The sequence below is a fragment of the Nesoenas mayeri genome (assembly GCF_963082525.1).
Source record: "Nesoenas mayeri genome assembly, chromosome: 3".
Lineage (NCBI taxonomy): Eukaryota > Metazoa > Chordata > Aves > Columbiformes > Columbidae > Nesoenas > Nesoenas mayeri.
In genome coordinates this window covers 16,793,907-16,815,528 of record NC_137544.1, presented here as the reverse complement: position 1 = coordinate 16,815,528, position 21,622 = coordinate 16,793,907, and the positions used below count along the sequence as shown (strand labels likewise).

At 40.4% G+C, this 21,622-nt stretch overlaps 1 protein-coding gene across 1 annotated transcript in view; it reads left to right on the top strand.

Annotated features, from left to right (window-relative positions):
• Positions 1-2,278: 2,278 nt before the first annotated feature.
• Positions 2,279-21,622, top strand: part of ASAP2 (ArfGAP with SH3 domain, ankyrin repeat and PH domain 2) — a gene marked incomplete at both ends in the record, with an annotated part of 88,030 nt that continues 68,686 nt past the window's right edge. Inside the window, one exon of the mRNA XM_080342963.1 lies at positions 2,279-2,404. Within this exon, the coding sequence (XP_080199089.1) occupies positions 2,279-2,404 (126 nt within the window). The remainder of the gene's footprint in view (positions 2,405-21,622) is intronic.

The window sequence follows — 21,622 nt, the reverse complement described above, 5'->3', positions numbered from 1 at the left end:
AAGAAGCAACAGCTGGAAGACACAATAATTGTGACTAGTCATTGTCCTAGAACACTAACAGAAGCCCTGGGTTCTCCAAACTGTTGAGTCTTTATATCAAGACTAGATGTCTTCTAGAAGGTTTACCCAAACACAAGTCTTTAGCTTCAGAAAATATGTGCATTATGTCAAGCAAAAAGGCCTAGCCATTTCATCGAGATGGCAAATTTTTGTATCTGTTAAAGATCAGAAGATATCACTGCAATCATCGAATCTAACCTGATGTGTAAATATGGTCTATAGAATGTAAAGATTCATTGCATGACGACAGTGTCTGAGTTGTATATACTCCAGTATAAAACTGAAGACAGAACCACTAGATATTCCATTGATACGCTGTAGATTTGGACTACACCTGACACAAGGTCTGCTGCAAAAAGTAAAGATCTAGTATTATTAGCCTTTCAGACCCCATGTTTTTCATCCTCTTCAAATTTTACAAATAAATATGCCACATTAGAAGATACGATAGAATGCGAGTTTGAGTAATAGTGTGGCAAGTATTGCTCTAAAGGTATCACGATCAGCTAATACAAAAATGAAGACATCACACATTTTTAGCAAGAATGAGTATACTCAACCTGATCACTAATATACCCATTTATTATGTGACATACAAATACAGACATGACATTTAATGCATCAGCACTGGAGCAACTTATACCTGTACACGCCACATTAATTGAAACGTGCACAAGTCTTAAAGAGGACAGGGGTCTATAACAAAATTATATGGACACAAAAGTTAAAAGCAAAATAATGGTGCTGAATTTTATGAAAGAAAATAAGGAACAATCAGAATGGAAAAACTAGTAAGAACCAGAGCAAGGAAACATCATGCCGACAGTCACTGCTTATGCATCTGCTTTGCTACAACCAATAAAATAAATATAGTTGACAAGCTTTGTTGTTTATGTTAAAGAACTATATGTAAGAGTAACAGCGATTGCAAAGGGCTGTAACATCTGGGCAGGCCTGCAGTTATTTACTTGGACATCTAACAAACTGCAGCAAAAGAGTACCTGCTTACTCATCTGAATTCCCTGGGGAGTTTTAAATCACAGTAATAAAGAATCACTTATAGAAAGTCAGTAACTGTATCACCAGAGAGTAGTGAAAGAGCCACAGAAGAGTTCCTGGGCCAAAATAAGAGCCTTCCAAAGCTTTCCGCACTAACAGGCTGGAAGTCCTCAGGGCTTTGAGGCCAAGAGAAACCACCACCATGGATCCCGTCCCAGCGCCCGCACCATGGCCACTTGGTGACACCTCGCCAACCTTCCTGCTGCATCAGGCACGGCCGCCACTGCCGGGGCTGAGTCCTGCACTTTCTGCCTCAGTTAATCCTTGTGGCTCTACACTAAAGAACAAAGCGTCTCCTCTGATAACAACACTTCCTCTTCCAGTACAAAAAAAGCTTTCTAAGAATTTAGATATAAATGCTACTTAGCCTAAAAGTATTTTTGCACGGACCTCCTGGGAATGACAGCATTTCTCAACTTCGTCTCCCTTGAAAGGAAGCAGCAAACTCATAAAAGAGATTAAACTGTCAAAATACAGATTATGAACTGTGAGGGAAGAGACTGTCCCTGGCAACCTTGGGCAGCGACGGAGGGGACAGTGCAAAGACCTGTCCTGTGGGCTTCACCCGTCCCTCCTGGCATCAGGCAGGCATCGCACCTCACCTTCTCCTGCCCTTGGGTGTCCGCGTTGTGGTTAAACGTGTTGTCTTAATTACACGGCCGGGGTTGTCCTGGCCGTCCCTGGGATTATCCGGGCACGCTGTCCCCCAACCCGGCGCCGGGAAGGAGGGGCCGCCATCTTCTCAGGGCGGGCCCCGGGGGGCGAGTGCGCGGCCTCGGGTCTCGTCCGGGCGTGCGGAGGCTGAGCGGGGGTCATGCGGCCGCGCCTCGGCCCGCCCCGCCCTGCGAGCGTGTGTGAGGGAAAGCGAGAGGGAGGGCGGGGTGTGGAGGCAGCTCCCGCCACTCGCCGCTGGGCGTGTGCCCGGCCCCCGGTGCTGCGTGACCGCGCGGGGAGGAGTGTGGGTGCGGGGAATTTCCTTGTGTGGCGGCGGAGGAACAACACCGCTCCAGACGGCGGGACCGCGAGGAGGGCGCTGCCGCCGCCCGTTGCCGAGCGATGTGAGGGGGGAGCCCCCCTGGGCCCTCCCCTCCCCCCGGAGCCGCCTGCTTTCCCCCCTTCCCCTCTCCCCTCCCCTCGCCCCACTCATCCCCGCCCCGCCATGCCGGACCAGATCTCCGTGTCGGAATTCGTGTCCGAGACCAATGAGGATTACAAGTCACCTACCGCCTCCAACTTCACCACCCGGATGGCCCAGTGCAGGAACACGGTGGCGGCCATCGAGGAGGTGAGCCCCGGGAGGGGAGGTGGGGAGCGGGCTGCGCAGCCCCCTCCGGCCTGGCTGCCCGCCGCGGCGGCAGAGAACAAGGCGCTACCGGCGCTGGCTCCTGCCGCTCCCTTCCCCGCCCGGCCCCGAGGAGCGCCCTCGGCTGCCGCTGAGAGGAAATGGGGCTCGCCCGGGGGGAGAGGGGGAAGAAAAGGAGACGGGGGGAAGGGCTGGGGCGCTGCTGCCCCCGGCCCGCGGGTTCGCGCTCCGCCCGTGTCCCCGCTCCGAGCTCGCCCCTCAGCGCACGGCGGGGCAGGGGCGCCGGCCACCACCAGCCCCGCTTCTCTCAGCCCGGGGGCAGGGGAGCCCGAACCCTCGTTTCTCTCTCATCCTGGCGCCCGAGGGTCCCCGAGCCAGCCGGTTCCGCCCGCCTGTTCTCCCTCCTACCTGGGGGGGAACTTGAACTCTCCAGCTCCCCCCCTTGTGCCCTCTGCAGCGACACCTGAGCCGTCTCGGCTCCGCCAGCTGCCGTGTGGGGCTGGGGCCCTGGCGATGCGGGAGGCTGGAGTGTCCTTTCCCCCGTGTGTGTGTGTCTGCTTCCTAGCGCAGGTGGGATTTAATCTGCTCTCCAGTCACCGCACACGGAAATTAAAACACCCTTCTCCCCCGCCCCCCGGCATATGATTTAAGGTGGCCTTCCCCCGGGAACCGCATCTTCAGGGTCGGGAGGTGATGCCGGCCCTTCCCGGAGCGGCGAGGACCCGGCGGCGCGGTTCAGCCGCCCCTCGGTGCGCGGGAGCCCGGGCCGCCGCTGGTTCGCCGCCTCTTGGGCAGCGGGGACTTGGTGTGAGCCGCTTTTGTCTGGCGAGGAGAGCTGTTCGGCGTTCTTTCTTTAAAAGATACTCGAAACGTGCCGTTGAACCTGATGGTGAGAGCCCTCCCTAGCACGGAGGGTGGCTGCCAGCACTGGGGATTGAGAGGGAGGCTCTTTTCCCTCCCGTTTCGAGTCAGAGGGAAATCTGAGACAGGTCTGAACACAGTGAGAACACATTCCACATCCCAGTCATACATGCACAATGAGATGAGAAGCGTCTGTGTATCTTGATTCCTGTAGCAGCTTCTCAGAATTAACTTGTGGGAGGGGGGGCGTCTTACTTGTGATGCAGCTTCATTTGCTCCGTCTACCTGTTACATCAGATCTTACAGTGTTGATTTCTTTTGCAATAAGCATGTATTTTAAAAAGAGCCTCTTCAGCAAAAAAGAATCTTGTCAGTAGTTGATGTCTTTTCTTACAAAAGAGCTGCCACTAGCAATGGATTATTAACCTGTCTTAAGTGAACAAAACCCAGGTTAGGTGTTTAAACACCCTTTTCAAGATTTTCCTGTTTTGCCAGTTCCCAATACCACTAAAGCAAGGAGTTGAAGTCAAAATAATCTGTACAGACAGAATTACTGTTTTGTTCCTGAGGTAATTTTCTTCCCTGTAAGATTGCACTTAAATGCCTGGGTTTAATTATACCTTATTAACCCGATAGTGTAAAAATTGTGTATCAAATGCAACTTTTTCTTACAGAATATTTAGAACAGTGAATTATTTTAGTTGTAAGACAGAGCTGCCTAATAATTCACTAACATAAAATAGAAGGTAGTGTAAGCATATGGGTCAAAAGCAGTTTTGCTAGATTTAGAGATTTTTTTATTACAAGCCTCACAAAAACTGGTCTTAGCTTCAATTTCTCAAGCTGTATAGTTGCAAAAGTGTCATATCGTTTCTCAGAAAAAACCATTTTTTCCATTTTCCTGTTTAATGATAAAATAATTATATATGATGGCGTGAAATTTAAAACGTATGTATTTTAAGGTCTTTTAAAGATTCATCTCAATAAATTGTGTCTCAAAAACCTTTTTTTGACATTAGGAGAAGGATATGCATTTAAAAATTTGAATATAGTGGATTCATTTCTTGTTTAAACTGCTTGGCATTTGTTTTTGTCAGTTCTCTCATACACTGCTGTTTTGATTTTTAAATAAACTTGATCAGTATGTTAAATCTTTTGTTTGTATCTCTGCATATTTCAGATATTAGACACTGTCTGCTAGCTTAGGTACAAAAATTATCTTTTATTATAATGGTGATAAAGAATGTTCCCAGTGTCTTATAGGTCTAAATAAAGTTTGCAAGGCAGGAGATGAGAGATTGCACTGGCTCTACCTGTTCTTAATAGTATCGATCTATCTAGCACTTTTGGCAAAATATCATCAGTTGCTCTCTGTGCTGCTGTACTAAAACCTGGGTTGAAGTGAGTACTTAATTTTTTTTTCTTTGTGATTTATCAAGGGCAACAAACAAATTTGCGTGGTTTCAAAATGGAAATATTTTTTCAGACTTAGGCTCCTTTGGTTTGGAAATACTTGGTTCCTTTAGCATGGTGTGCCTGGTCTTTCAGGTTAAATGTGATCCTTCGATAAAAAGCAGTCTACGAATTGTGTAACAGAGAAGTCAGTGCTCAGCACATCTTGTCTAAAAGGCTAGGCAAGAATCAGTTAATCAGCTTGTTATGAGCGAAGTAAGACTTAGTAGAGAATGTGCCTATTATAAAAATGTACAGGTAACGCAAAGAACCTATTTGCGTTTCCAGTGGCGCAAGTATAGTGAAGCGTCAGTTCCCAGTGCATGCTGCTCTGTTGCAGTAGACAGTACAGTGCTGAAAACTAGGAGGCCTGGCTGTGTGTGATTTAGGGAATGTGTTGCTCAAAACACTTAACAGGTAAGTTGAAGCCACTCTGGCTGCTAGCTTTCTGTATGCATTGACTTTAACAAGTGACTGTAAGAGCTGGTTTATTAACTGAAGACACTTAAGTTTTCATTTTCCAGGATATTGTGTACATGTATTAAATCAACAAACCAACTGGTTAATATTAATACTTTGAGGATGTCTCTTAACTGCTTTTTCCAGCAGATTCGTTTCTGGAACGGGCTGTGCAGCTGCCTGCATGAAGCCAGCTTGAGTCTCCCAAGCCTGACCTCCCTCGGAAGCAGAGGCAGAGGGGGGAGCAGTGTAAAAGCACAGGAGGTGGGAGCTGCTGCGGCTTGTCAGCTTGGGCTCAGCTTTGTGCAAACACAGCTGTTTCCACATCCCAATGGGAAGTCTTTTGCACTTATCGTTAACGCTATTGGCTACCAGTTTTGTAATTTTGTCTTAGTTAATTAGCAGGTATCTAATAGTGTCTTAAAAGTTTAGTTAATGAGGCCTTGCTTTCAGTGATGGAGTGGAACGAGCTTGTTAAGTGAGGAAATCAATAAGATGTTGGACGATTATAAGTTTATAATGTACCGATATGTCTCTGTGGGCAATGGTATTACCTTAAACCAGTGTTTTCTGAACTTGGATTAACTGACCTCTGTCAGTTGCAGAATGTGGTTGAGTTTTAGTATCAGTTGAAAATAGTCTGAGTTTTACTGTTGTATGTGATAGTGCACACTAGTTACAGACTGTGGATCATGGCCTGTGAGATCACCAAAAGTGCCTGCATTGCAGTTTAGGAGCTGGTGCCTATTCAGACACTTGGAGAAAGAGAAGCTGATCCTTTGCTCTCAGTAGTGGAAAAGGGATTAGGAAAGGCATGCTCATGGAACACAACATGATTTCAAAGGAAAAGGAATCATGTAATTTCTGCGTTGTTCTCAGATGAGGATGTTGCTTAGCAAAATGTTTGGCATCTTTAGCTTATGCTAAAGCAAAATTAAAAGTGAGCAGTAGATGTCACAGGCCCTTACAGGTTACTGTTTAATCCTTGCGTGTATGATAGTGACTAAGATTAAACAAGTTTTAATTGATGGAGTGCAGAGCATAGTCACATGATTGGGGGAGGGGTTGCTTGAAATCAGTAATCTAGTCTGGCAAATGCAGTCTGTTCTGTTGACTCTTTCTATTAAAGCTCCTAGGATCTAAAAACATGTGGTGACCATTCTTAAGCTATGAACACCTCAAAATCTAATTTTGGTACTGCTATTTATACTATATATATATATACACTATATAATATATATTATATATTTATACTGCTAGTATCTTAGTACTACTACTAAGATACACTTCTATCTTTTATGTGTTCTAAGTTAAATAAAATAGTTCCTAAACTGTAATAGTACCTGCAAAGTGGTCCTAATAACTGTGGTCATTAAAGATTTTTAGAAATTATTTTATGGAGTGATTTAGTGAATAGAATCCAAGTGTCCCATTTTCTTTTGAAGCATGAATTAAGTTATAAATAATGGAACTGAAGCCCGTAAAAATCTTAAATATTTATTTGTATTCTACCTGTTTGTTGTGGTCCAGTACTTCAGGACCAAGAAAGAAGGGCAGGAGGCTGTTGTGCAGGCTACAGAGAGTAGCAGACGGTTCATGTGCTGAAGACATTTCAGTCTAACTTGGGACTGGAGGTGCACAGTGTAGCCCACCTACTTATGCTTCACTGCATGGGCAGGTTTCCCTACAAAGCAAAGAGAATGGAAACACTGAGAAAAGTTTAATAGGTTACTGGAACACCCTCCCCGGCACAGTAACGTTTGCTACTGGGGTGAATGTGTTGTAGGAAGTAGACAGGATGAATGTGTGGTGGAAAGATGTAAAACATGCAACCAAAAGAAACAATATATTGATACCAAAGATGGCCTTAGTTCTCTGGATAGAAAGAGATTTTAATTTTAGGAGTCTATTTAAAAGACTCTCTCCAAGAATTTCTGTAAAATCTGTGAAATAAGTGTTAAAGCCATAACTTGTAATTTCAGGTCTCCACCTGCATTTGTTCTGTAGGTGTCTATTCCATTACTATTGCACCTCAATGATTCTGTTATTTTATAGTTGGGTTTTTTTTTTTTGTAATTTCCAGTCCTAGGAATGTGGCATGTCATTTCTCATTTCAGTATCAAGTCCTTCCCTTCCTCACTCATAATGCAGGATTTTGTATCAGGAATGGTAACAACTTCTCGCCACCTACTGTAATCCCACAAGTTTTCAGCTGGCTTGGAAGGGCGTAAGGGATAGATGCCTATGGAATTTCATTCCCTCCTGTAAAAATCCTGTGATTCTCTGTTCCATTTTGGTTCTGCAAAGCTAATGAGGATGAGATGTAATAACAGCTTGGTAGGGTGGGCGAATATGAGACTGGATGCATGCATATGCATGTGTGTTTTTAAAATTTATACTTTCCCCATCATATGTGTTTCGCTTGTTAGGTCTTTAGGATCAGCATCCTGTCTTCTTGTACTGCATGATTGTGACTTGCTTTTGAAACCTATGTGAAGAAGGTGTTTTCATATACTTTGAGAAGCAGTAGGAAATGTCATATATTGTACTGTTTTCTGGGTAATTCTACTACTATTATTTGTATATTTCCTTTTGATAAAATATATCTTTGTGCCCACTATAATGTGCTCTTTGGTAGAAAATATTTATACGCTTTTCTTACCTCATTACTGAATACGGTTCCATAAATACATGTTGACTAAAACATGTTTTGTGTTCCACTTCTTCCTTTCTGGAATCGTGATTCTCTGTCATCGGCATCCAAATAGGTTTCTGGAAAAGTCATTATGACACAAATGGCATGAGGATTTCAAAAGGCGTGTGGGAAATTTTTTTCTTTTTGAGAGGAATATAAAGGATGGAAGTTGCAGTAATACAGGAGGTAAACTGTAGGCCTTCAGCTGGAGCTTTGTGCATATTTTAAAATACAGATTTTAAACCTTAAACCTTTAAAGCACAAACAATGTGCAGTCAGTTAAAACAATTTAAAACCATTTAAATAGATTGCTGTGCACCTTACCTTGGTGCATCGATGATTCATCTGCTTCCTATTAGCAAATGCCCCCATTTCCCTTAGGAGTATCAATGGAAAATACGTACATTTCTAAAGTATTTTACTAGCTGTGGCTTTTGTCTTTTGATTTTTTCCCTAGTGCCACTGCATTTCTCAGAACCATCTTATCTGGATTTAGTGTACTTCATGCTGATGCTAAAAGAGAGTAGGTGTGGAAAAAATTCTGCTGAAGTTTAACTCATTTCTGCTTCCTGTTCTTGTCTTCATGTTGTTCTCTGTGTACCAATATTTTACAGCAGTGGTAGGTAAAGGTGAGGTTTTTGTTTTGAAAGGTGTTATGAAATCACAGGACAAAAGCCTAATCCCTGCTCCAAAGTGCTTACAGTGCACATGTCAAGTGGACTTGGCTGAATAATACAGGTGGAGGAATCTAAGAGGCCTTGGTGCACCTGACCAGTGCACTGTGTTTGCAGCTGGACCACTGTGGTTTCTTTCTGTTCATTAGAGTAGTGGTTCTTCAGCATTTTAGTTCAACTCTTAAATCTTTTATTTTTTATAATTTGTGCCTTCTATATGTGTATGTATATACATGTATATATATTACATACAACCATTCCCTGTCTAAACTGCTGTACCCCAGCTTCTGAGCCTCACTCTTAACAGCCCATACCACTGTTGGTGGCGTTTCCTCAGAAACACCTTTGCACCTGAAGCTCCAGAAAAGTTTGGCCTAGCCCTGTTTAGGTTATCTCTTCCCTCTGTTGTCTTGGGTATCAAGCATCTCTATACTTTCTCGATGTTTACAGTCTCCTTATCTCTTGTAATTTCTTGAAACTCCTTTGTTACAGAGGTTATTGGTGCTTTACCTTCCTCCATGGAGCTCCCAGCCTTGCACCTTCTACAGCAGCCGTGGCCCAGCCCTGCCCATGATCCTAGAGCCATGGCTGGGGCTCTGGTGGGTTCTGTGCCAAGCTGGGCTGTCTCTCGTGGATGGGTCAGTGGCAAGAGTCTTCACTTGCCCTCAGCCCTCACTAGCTCTAAATAAACATTTTATTATTCATGAAATTGCTAGAGAAAAGAGACATTCTCCAGGTGAAATATTTCTGCAGGTTCTCCAGCTGTGGAGATACCTTCCATCCTCACTCCATTCTATGTTTAGTCATGTGTATAGCTCAGAAGAGTTTGTGCATGCTATAAAACCTAAATGTTGGTAGGATAAGTACCAAATAAGTGTTGGTAAGAAAATATGAAGGTGTGATATTTAAAAAAAAATGAAATAGGTGTTATTGACCAGCCTTAGTCTGAATGGAGGGAGGGGAGTCATGAGTGAATAAGAGATGGTTGATGTTGCCTACTAATAAGTGTTAGAATCAAAGACTTATATTTGATGCAAATGAGGGTGCTCTTTAAAAGTATAGAGAGAGATTCATAGCATAGAACACAAACTGAAAGGTTTAGTGTCATGAGTGGATGTGACTGAGATAGACTGTGTTTGTCAAGGCCAGACTATTGAAGTAATCGAAGTTAAATCATGAGATCATGGATAAAAACCTTAGCTTAGAGTGAAAAGCTTTATTTTAGAGAGACCGTGCAGAAGGAAGGGATCTGCATGGTTGATGATAGACAGGTTTCAGTTTAAGAGAACCTGTTGGTTATGGTCTGATAAAGCAGGCTGTCTGCTGATATTGCAAGCGTGGAGGAAGAGTGCAAGAGGCAAAAATAAGAGCTGTTTTCAGCCACATTATGGTCAAGCATCTGTGATGACAAGCCAAGATGTTGACTTTTACAGAAGGAAACAGAATCTAATGTGAGAATTGCTGGTTTAAGGGCAGGAATCAAGTGGATGGGTCTGGAAACAAGTGAAGCATTTGTTGAATGGTTGAGGCCCAATTCATTGTGTACTGAAAACAAAACAAAGAAATTAAAAGCGAGAACAAGGCAAAACAAGCAAAAAAAGTTATATTTATGGAAAAATCATTAAACTGAAAAGTGGCAAGGTCAGCGGAACTGAAGAGTTTTTGTACTAAAGCATGAAGAATGTTTGTGAAATATCCCAAGAAAGGGGAAAATGGTGGGAAAAAATACAGACTTTAAACACCCCAAGAAGAATCTCACAAATGAGCAGAGCCTGTCAGAAATGGGAAGAAAAAGCCAGATAGAGGAAAAATTGGCACTAAAGAGTATGTGTAAAGATAAAAGACAAATTTGCAGAAGTCAAGTTTCTTTAGGAATGACAGCAGGTAGTAAAGAAAACAAAACCACTCTTTAAACACAGAGTTGCGAGGAGAGGAAGAAGGGATAATACACAGTTAAAATGTAGTAATTGTTAAAGATAATGTCAGTATTGCCAAATCTAAATGAATGCTCTGCTGCAGTTTTCGAGCTTAAAGTATGCGAGAAGGTAGAATGGATAGTGGGAATAGAGATTCAAGTAAGCAAAACAGTAAACAAACTGTGAGCTTACAGCACTGTTTGTTGGGGCTGGTTAACTTATTTTCCAGGATTCTGAAAGAACTAGGATGGTAACTAGGAAGTACTCCGTACAAATCCTCTGAAGACTAGGATGATACCTGATTTAAGCACAGAGGGTTAAAAAGGCGAGGATGGAGAGAAGTATTTACAGCTAGTGAAAATGATTGCAATGGATGCAAAATGCAGACCATGATTGTTTAGTTGTGGAGAGATGTTCTGACTCAGATTGTATCCCTGGATGAGTGGCAGTCTAGCAAAGTAACCAGTGCCCCTTTGTGCTTTCAGAAATGCTTGTGCTTGAAAAATACTATAAACAAGTATTTACAGCAACTGCCACTAATATGCAAGAAGATGGTATTTTCACATTTGCTTTCATTTTTTAAGTTGTAGTAGTCAGATGTGCAAGAACTTCACATCAGGAGAAATCGCATCCCTCCTTCTTTACTCTTGCATCGATGCTAGCAATTCCTTATGGAAATACAGAGTTAATGAGAATTATGCTTGTAAAGCTGTATTGGGTGATTACACCCAGGTTCCATGGAAAGTTAAAATCCCTACTTTGGTCCATTTTAATTCATATAGGTAGGTTGGTTGGTTGGTTTGTTTTTTTTTTTCTTCCCTTAAGCCCAGCTGGAAAATAGAGATCAAGTTATGGGACAAACAGAAGTTTGATGTTTGTAACTACTGATTATATTGCCAGCTGATATTTCTCCTTTTTTTTTTTTTTCCCTAGCCTTTTCCCCACACAATCTCACATCTATTAGCACCAAGCTCAAACTTTTCTTTATGCAAAATGCTTACTGAATGCAATTGCTCTCGGTTGGAACAGAGACATAAGTTAGAACCATATTAGATATGAGATTAAGATGACCACCAGCTTCTTTTATTTGGACTAAATCCAGAGTTCTTGTAAGAAGTTTACCTCAATGTAGGGAACAAGGGGAAGAGTAAATTTGGTTAGGAAACAACAAAAACTGGGAATACAAGAAAAATCAAGCCTCAGAAAGTGATAGATAGCTGAAATGTTTAAGAGGTAATATAAGGATCAGTCAAAAGTGCAAGAAAATGGAATCCGAATTAAAGACAATCTGGGTGTTGAGGGAGTCATCCAGAAGTGTGAGGAGTGGGAGGTCAGGAATTAGCAAATAAGCAGAAGCATTAAGGAGGGGATAAGGAAATGCATAAAAATTCTAAGGAAGTTCAGAGGAATCAGAGCTGACAGGAACTGCAAAGGAAGAGGCAGTGAGGCCGTGTTCATGCAGGAAGCAGGATGAAAATGGCAGGCAGAGAACGTGTGTCGAGGGTTTTGATTGCCGGGTGACAATAAAACCCTGGCAGATGTATTGTTAACCTTCTCTCTCCCCCCCACCTCCCCCTTTTGCCCCTCCCTCTTCCCCCTTCCCACTAAGCACAGGCAACCGGGAGGGAAAGAAGGACAGAGAGAAGAGAGTTGGAAAAATTAAAAATGTTTTACTAGTGCTACTAATAAGAGTAGAGAAAATAATACAAAATATACAAAACTAATCTTGAAAGTCTCAGCAACTGCAGAGCCGGCACCCAAAGTCCTGGATTGGACTCTGCAGCCAACCAGAGCTGGATTCAGTCTCTCACTAGGGCTCAGTTCGCAGGGACGACTAGCAAGTCCCTCTCCTAATGTCGACCATAAGCAAAAGGGAAAAAGAAGGGACGAGATCCTCGTGATCTCCCACTTTTATATGAAGTATTCACGTGAATGGAATGTTATACACAGTTGGTCAGTTTCTTGGTCACCTGTTTCTCGTTGCCCCTCTTGTGAGATGTCCATCCATGCTTATCAATAACTGCATTTCATTGCTATGTTTACCAAAACATGTATCTGGTTCTCCAGGAAAATGCAGCTAATACGAAGGCTTTAGCTGACAGGCAAAATTCACTAAAAGAGAAACTTGTTTTTTAACCAAACCAGCACAACATGGAAGGAGGGCTAGTGTGAAAAGGATTAGCACAGTAAGGAGACAGGGAAAGAAAGGGTGGTGATGGGGGAAACTGCATAAGGATGGTATCATAGCTACCTCCTACCTTGTGGTTTAGGAGAGTGGAAGGAGAGTTCTGCATGTTATATATCTAGAAAACAGGAAGTATGAAGTGTTATGCAGACTTTATTAGCCATTGTGCATGTCTCAATTTTATTTGGAAAGATAATAAATTCTGTCCCACAAGTTAAATTATCTTAATGGAGGAACTGAGATACAACATTGTAGCTGAATAGCTGTGTTGTGAGCAATGCTGCTTTGCAGGAAATAAGCTTTGGTAGTGCAATTCAGTACTTCTCATCTAGAGTAGCAGGCTTTGTTTTCAAGTGAGTAGGTGTTGAACAGAATTTGAAAAATTTGCCTCTTCATATATGTAAACTCTGTTTCACAAAAATATTTACTATGGAAGCGACATATTGTACAGTGAAGTGTATTTCTTTGGAGCATATTCTTTAGGAGGTGGCTGTAAAAGTTAATGCGAAAAAACCTATAGTATAAATTCTAGCATCTGACTTGTTAAACTAAGAAGAAATAGAGAATTGAGAGGGAAGGCTGAAACTCGGCACCTCATTGTCCCTGAGCAGTGTGGTGTATAGAACCACCTGCTGTTTGTGGACCCCTCAGCTATCCCTGATTAAAGATCAGATTATCAATGTAGTTCCAGTCTGAAATCTATAATTCTGTCTAGGCATTATGCTAAGTATGTGTGTAGATACATCAAAACAGCTGAAGTGATTAGAGCTGAACAAATTACTTTTACGTTCCTGAAAGCTTTGTTCTACATTTAGAAGGCATATAGGAAGGGAAAAAAAGTAGTGAAGTGATGTAAATATTGATACGGATTATTTTCTCATGTTTTATGGTTTATGTGCTTTGTTAGTGAAAGATTTCTTTCCTAGGATATGCAATTTTGAGGAAACTTAGACTGTATTCTGGAGAAGTCAACTTAGAAATAAATGCTTTTACTAATCATTTTAAGCCCCTTCAATCAAACAGGATTACTGTTGGGCTATAGTAATAGGAATGGAAATTTCCTCAGCACATGCAAGCACAGAGCCTCTGCTCTGTTGTCACATGCAAAGCATGCAGTATAGAGTCTTGCAAAGCACATGTTTTTAATCATTTGTTTGTTTTCCAGAACTGTAGGTGTATGTTATACAACAACAGAAAAAATACCAGCGGAGTCCTCCTACACTTCTTGCTCCATGTAGACTAGATGCTAGCTGCGCTGAAGAGAGTAGCATTGAATGAGCAACGAAGTAGTAAATCTTTTGGAAGCTGCTTTTTCTTTGGTTTTGTTCACTGTTTTGTTTAGTTCATTGTCTTCCGTTTCTTAACTGCTCTGATTGTGGATGGTGAGCTTTTCATGTAAGTATTTGCAGTCAGTTTTCTCTGTGCTGGTGATGGAGTGACAATATTGACCATTACCTTCCCTGTCCCCCAAGCCATATGGAAGTGGCGATGGTGCAAGGACACATGGTGTTTGGTTACGTATACATTCAGGTGTTTTGTTTCTTCATTTGCAGTCAGTTGATTCACTAGCTGTTTCCTGTTTCTTTTAAGAACACAACCAAAGTGCTGATAGGCTTGGACCTGCTTCTCTGTTCTAAACTACCTCAATTTTAAATGCAGAAGTTGTTCTGTCCTTTGTCGTAGGTAGCAGCTGTGTATGAGTTTATCTTCCTAATGCTCAGTGACATAGGGAAGTACTGTTTACTCCATGTTATAGGTATGCTCTATGTATGTGAACTTCCTAATTATTTTGATAAGGTCACCCTGAGGGGAAAGCTTTTATTTTTACATCAAATATGATGTAAATGGGTGTTTATCTCCTGTTTGGTACACCAATAATTGTGTGACTTAAGATTCACTTCCACTTCTAGGAAGCTGTCCTTAGTGACAGGAATGCCTGAACAGTTGATTTCAGTTGTACTTCAAGATGTTGATGTTCCAGAAGAATTTAAGATAATTGTTTTCAAGATTCCACTAGTAGGGCACTTAAAATGAATGATACTATATGACAGTTTGGATGCATTCTTTTATTGAAAAACAAATTCCCAAGTGGAAATTCTTAGAGTAATATGTTTATGCATTTATACAACAAGAACTCCAGGTCTTCACTGATAGCTACAGCATGACAATCCATCAACAAAATGAAATTAATGCAGTTCCTTTTTTCCATTTAACCAAAAGAGGAAGATACTGATGTTATCAAATGTTTGATTGCCATAAGTTGGCTTATCTTGTATTTGCATTAGCTGCTGTTAATTATGGCATCACACAGTTACTGTTTAATTGGGAAAACATTGATTAATACCAGGACACCATGCAGAGATTTTCAAAGGTGCTATACTGAATTGTAGAGAGGTTTGAGTGAAAATCAGAGGCTGAAATCTGGAAGCCACTATAGAATAGGAGTAATTTTTACAGTGTTGCAAGAGAAAATGAGTTGTTTCATTTGACACTGGACTTTCAGGTGAAAACTAGCAAATGAAATGGAAAGGTTAACTGTACAAAATATTTTAAATTGTAAAAGGTAAAAACTTTACATTGAAGAGAACTAAGCTGTAGTAATTAATATGCCACCAGTGTTATAGGTAGATGCTTTTAATAAATTTCTGCCCTAATAATAGAGAGGTGATGTCTGATGTATTACTTTACCTCTGCTAATCCTAATTTTGACAGCTGGTTCAGTGTTTCCCTAGGAATATGTGGTGCATTTGAGGTGATTTGTCTCTTCTAGTGTCCCCTCTAGTTACCTGTCATTCTTTGTTCTGGGAGTATGGTGTTCTAAAAGTTCCAAGTGTGTTATGAACTAGATAAAGTTTGTGTGCCTTCTATTCCCTTTCAGAATGGCCATCTCATATATGTTTGCCAAAGATGTTTTTTAATACAGATTTTATTATTTTTTCTGTTAAGAGGCTCCCAGAGGCCTGTTAAGGCAGAGGTTTGATTGTGCTACATTACTGTAGACTCTTCTTTTCTTGATTTATTTCTAGTCCCTAGAATTACTGGATAAATAAAGAAGATAAATGAAGAAAAAGTCAAAGGAGTGTTGGATGGGGAGGGATAGGTCATTTTATGGCATCCAGTTGATCTGTGCACACACTACAAGTCTTCATTTTTAGGATAGAGTAAGTGCATCATATAGGGAAAAAATACTATTTAGTTTTTCATCATTTTATAGAAATTGCAACTGGGACATCTGCCTGGTTCAAGCAGAGGGTTTGAAGACTACTAAAACCAAATCAGACTGTTGATGTGGGAACTTTTCCGTGTCTGGAAAATGTTTCATTTGTTGATTACTCCCATAAATAACTAAAAATTCTCTATTCAAAAAGCTTGTCATATGCAGAATAAAAGGGTATTATGTTCTGCGAAGATTAATTCTTGTTGGCTCTGATGGTGTATGGAAGGATTTAATACTAGGGAAAAGAGTACTGAATTGAGAAATCTGCAGAAGGAAAATCCCATCAACCCAGCTCATGGTAAATGCTGTTGAGTGATACGGAGCGAGGATCAGCCTCTCCCAGCAGCTGGGCTCCCAGCCATGAAGGGCTTTGACAATGCTGACAGCAGACAAATGCAAAAACATGAAGCTAGAGAAAAGTCTCTTGCAGGCTGAGGACCAGAGAATTTTGACACGGGTGAAAGGATGCTAAAGTCTCCTTGGCTGTTCGAGTCAGTTTCATTCAGACTTTGTCTTGTTATCTGTGTTACTTTTTTTAACATAGTGATAGATCTTAGGATGTTGAAGCATGTGATAATAAATACATGGAAATGGGTATTAAGAATTGGCTAGAACAATTGGAAAACTAAACAATAATTAAATAATAACGGAGTTTTATTTACACAGTCTTTGTTTAAAAATGGGCACTGTAAATAGTAAGTGCATCAAGTCTGTTAAATTGCATATGAGATCTGTATTTGAAGTCTAGTCATCTTGTCTTTGAAAGCAGATAACTGCAATGTTGGTAGTGAAATTATGAAAAGACAAGGAAAATATATTTCTCAGTATTAAAATCAGTTAATTCAGGAGGTGGATGTGTTCTGGAGAAATAGTTGGCATAAGTAGCCTCCATTCTTTTCTCTTAGGCAAGAGATTTTGTTACACAAAAATGCTTGATATCTGTCCCCTGGCTTAAGTATCTGTTGCATTTCCAACTTTAGGTAGGGAGGGACGCATTTGGGGGGTGAATGATTAATACACAGACACAGCACCTTTTTTGTTCAGTGCGCAACAGTGTCATGTAGTGACTTGTATTAATGATGGAACATTTTGTAGGCTCTTCAAGTTAACCGCTGATTTGGTGTTTTTCTTTACTGATAGAAATGCTTTTGTAGAGAATTCTGATTTTTAGGCATCGCTTCTTTCTTTTAATAAAAAATGAATCATTGTACAAAGTCATCATGCTCAAGTGTGTTTGTGTATACAACATCCAGCAGTGTCAAATTTTCTCATATTTTACTTTTGCAACAGAGCTCCCTTTTACTTACAAGTATTAATTTCCCAAAGCAGTGGTAGTACCTCGTTGCACTGTGCATACCCTTAGCTGTATGCGCAGTAGTTTAGAGCCAAAACGTTTACTACATTTTTCTGCCAGACAGACCAGTGCTTGTTCAAGCAGATTGCCTTGGCATTGGGCCCACAAGAACCACAAATCCAGATGCTGGAGAAATAATGCTTTTGTGGAAAGGGACTTTGCAGAGAAAATTCTGCCACAAATGTTGTCCTTTTTATTGCTTATCTGTCTTTGTACTTTCACAATCTCTTAAGCAGACAGGTCTCAAGCTTAAGAGCTTATTTATACAAATTAACTGTCATAGCTACTGTAGAATGTAATATTTGGAAGCATTTCTTGACATGCACACTCCAAATAAAGTAATTACCCAAAATTAAAGTTTTTAATATTATTTTTCTTCTAGAATATGTTCAGAGGCTGGAATGCTTTGCCACAGACTATGCCTGTGAGGTTTTTTCCCACCCTTTGTGTCAGTCCCTCCTTGAATGTGCCAGGTGATCAGTGGATGGAAACTGGAGAGGATTTAGAAAAGAAACTGATACATGAAGGGAGGAAATGAAGACATAACAGTAGGAGAATGGAAAGAGGATTTTGGAGGGGGATAACAGAATTTACGAAGTTTTTTACTACCTTCTGTAACTGAAAAGTGGATTGAGGCCAGCAGTTCATTTCTAACAGAAAAATAACAAACTGAGATAGAATGTCTGTGGATATCTCTGATCTTTTGAGTCAGAGAGGATTAATTACACAAAGTATCAGATCACCTGTAAAGATACAGCAGAAAAGCCAAGCGGTTGTGCTCGCTGGGTATGAGTATTCCAAACAGTTGTTACTGTTTAAACAAGACCAGTCCAGTGAGGCACTAGGGCTGATTCTTGCTCTGCTGTCTTTACAGCAATTTTTAGATCACTTCTTCTTTCCTTACTAACTGACCAAGTTTCTTCTTGCGTCCTTTTGTTTTTGGGAAGGCTGTTCCTATTTGTGTTCAGCATCTGCAGCAGCTGGCATTATTACTTATCCTGAAATACTGGCATGGGTGAAGTACAGAAGAATTTATGGCTACTGAGTAGCCTGATATTTTAATGCAAATTGCTGAAATTGAGAGTGAGATTAGTTTTGAAGATATAATAGTTAAGATAATTGTTTGTATAGGATGTAATGTAAATCTATTAATATTTTATTTGTATGTTTGTCGGTTAGATGTGCAGTGTGGGGAAGAACACACAGCTTCCTGTCTCCAGGATTATTTTTCAAAAGACTTGAGGATTTATTTCCCAAAATTTTAAAAAGGTTCACTTGAGACTGTTCACAAATTCAGACCCAGTTCTGTGAATACTTTCAGCAAAAACTCTAACCAAATAACCCAAAATGTGAAATAGTTAATTTTAGCCTTTCTAAAATGAAACTGCTTTGGGTAAGAAGAAAGGAATGTATTGGAGACTTTAAACTGTTTTAAATTAAAAAAGAAAAAAATAGAGCAAAGCCGATGGCCGCCCCCTTCCCCTTCCCCCTGGCTGCTCCCACAGTGTCGCATGGGCAGGAAGGATCTCGGACTGAGCTCTGAGAACTCAAGTTCAATGTTTTTCTTTCCCTTGACTGGGGTTAGAAAACTTCTTGTTTCTCTTGAGAGCAGCCTGGTGGGCCATGTGGTGTTTCTGGTTGAGAGTCTCTCAGTCTTTTCTTTTTAAACTGATTGCTGGAAACGGGGGAGATTATCCTGGGGAAGGATGTGTCTGTGCTTTGCTTTGTTTGTTGCCCTAAACATCTGCTGTTGGCCACTACCAGTAGAGGATATCAGGTTAAAAGGAGTGTTGATCTGACCCGGTATGGCTATTTTTCTGTTCCTCTACAGATAAAAAATGATTTTCTGGGCCACAAAAAGATATGACACTGGTGTAAGGACACTTGGATAAGATAAAGATCCAGACTTCTGCTCTAAGTTTGGCACAAAGGATGTTTAATGAACATCGAACCACTAAGAGCATGGGGACTCTTCAGTTATGGTACTACTGCCCTGCTTTTCCCCATACACTTTGGTTCTGTAGAAGGTGCCAAAATCATCTTCAGGATGTTCAGTTACTCATTTTCTGTCTTCCTGCTTTTTTTTCCTCTCCCAATTAAATATGATAAAAATAGAACAGTTTGTTTTCCCCTCACTCCACTGAAAAGAGCAAATAATACATTCATTTTTTGTGCCAGCCTGAAATGTATTAAATATATTTATTAAGTTGAGCCAATGCTACTTCCAGAAGAAAGAAGCCTGTATATTGCACAGATCTGTTTAGACAATGTAAATTTTAAGTTGACATTAGTTTTGAAGTTGTTTTTTCTTTTTTTTTTTTGAAAGCAGCAATGAAATGTTTGAACATTGTATTTCCCAGTGGGCTTAAATCTTTATAGGCAATGTGAAATGGACTTGAACAGCTGTATTATTATTATTATTATTATTATTATTATTATTATTATTATTTTAAAGTGTCAGGGCATACGAAGTAGGATGTAAGAATAACATTTCAGGAGGTTTCAGTAGCTACAGACTGATTTCTTCCTGGTAAGATGGGTTTGGTTCTAATGAGCTGGCATGTTTTATTGTTCAGAATAGAAACCTTTGAAGCAGTTAAAATGGAAATTGGCCTTTGGCAAGTGAAACTGGACCTTGTTCCTGCATGAGGAAAAAAAAACCTTTGCTACTGATCACTGGTAGTTGAGTCTTTAGTGCTCCTTTTAAAAGCTGAGTTTTCCTCTGTTTATTTTGGTGTGTTTGTCCCCCTCCCTAGTATACTTATTACAGACATGTTTGTTGCTAAATTCTCACTAGGCATATGAAACTTGACAATATTTTGTGTAATGATTTGAGTCACTTTTCCTACACTCTGTATGGGTCTGAGAAATGCATTTACTTCATTATTGGAATTTTGGAATTTTCAGCCTGCGGCACCCCAAATACCTAATGCTCATATTACTGAATACCTTGTGAAAAATATATTAGCAGTGTGTCCCAAGCACATTTGTGATGGATGCCAAAATGTTATCCTTATCTTGCTAGGAAAAAGACCCATGATTTACAATTTAAAAAAATTTTGCATATTGCAGGTAATTCTAGAGTTGGGGTTTTTGTAGTATATTTGATAATGCACAGTAACTACACAGAGAGAGAAACTGATAATACAGCAAGGAAAATGAAAAATTACAGATTTTTCAAGCATAGCAAATAAACACAGACTTCTTTTGTAATAATTTTCACAGTGTTGCCTCAGGTTGTAAGGTAAAACAATTTTAAAACTAAATTATGTTTCTATGCCATTTTAAGAGAGATTAGCAATGCATTTTGAAGAAGAATACTGATATGAGCACCAGGTTTGATAATAAATTTCCTAAGTCACGTGTTTTAATCCAGTATTACCATTTATTAAAAAGCCTTGAAATCCATGTCAAGAGAACAACATCAATACAAGGTTGATCCTAGCATATTTCTTTTAGACTTGTCAAACAAAGGATCTCTATGATCTCTAGATGCACTCAGCAGCACCCCATAGATTCTGATATAAAAAGTAACTTAATTTTTTTTTTCAGAACATTGACGTTGGAAGTCACATAAGAGTAAATGAACACAGGAACAAGACATAAATACTGTGTTCAGAAAAATATTGCCCTGATAAGGGAACGGTCAAGAAGGTCACTTTTGAGTTTGTTTCAGTTCACGCTGCATAGCACCACTTGTAGAATAATGTAGCTTCTTTTCCAATGTACTGTATAGAATTCAGGTTTTTTTTTCCCTAAATCAAAGCTATATTTACTGTTTTTAACAAGAAGGAAGCCTGAGCGCTCATCAGTATATGCTGAGTGGGACTATGAAAATGATTTATGTGGCTTTGACTACATTGCACTGAAATAAACAGATGCCAAAATAAACAGTCTTACAATAGAGTTTTTTTGAGTCAAAATTATAAGCATTATGTGCAGGACAAAGTGATCCCACCATCTGAATTACATGGTCACTTTTCTTCTGGTTCAGAGCTTTACTGGACATTTTAAGTGGGTGAAAATAAATGCTAAAATATGCAACATCAGAAGCCATTTTAAGTTTCACTGCTTCTGACCCTGTACTGGAAGCGCACAGAGCAGTTAAATTAGGGGAGGGTAGTGTTTTGGCATGTGTGTGTGCGTGCATCGGTGTAATGTGTGTATATTTATGAAACAATCAGGATTAAACATTCAAAGTATAATAAAGCTACAGCTGTATTTAAACTGATTTGTGAGTGCTAAGATCTGGACAAAGAAAAGAATGGAAAAATATGAAGAACAGTACTAAAGACAAAGAGCTAACATTTTCAAATTTGATGCTGAAATGATTCCTTTGAAACACTAATTGTGAGTAGGCACCAATGTCTGCCAGTCAAACGAAGGC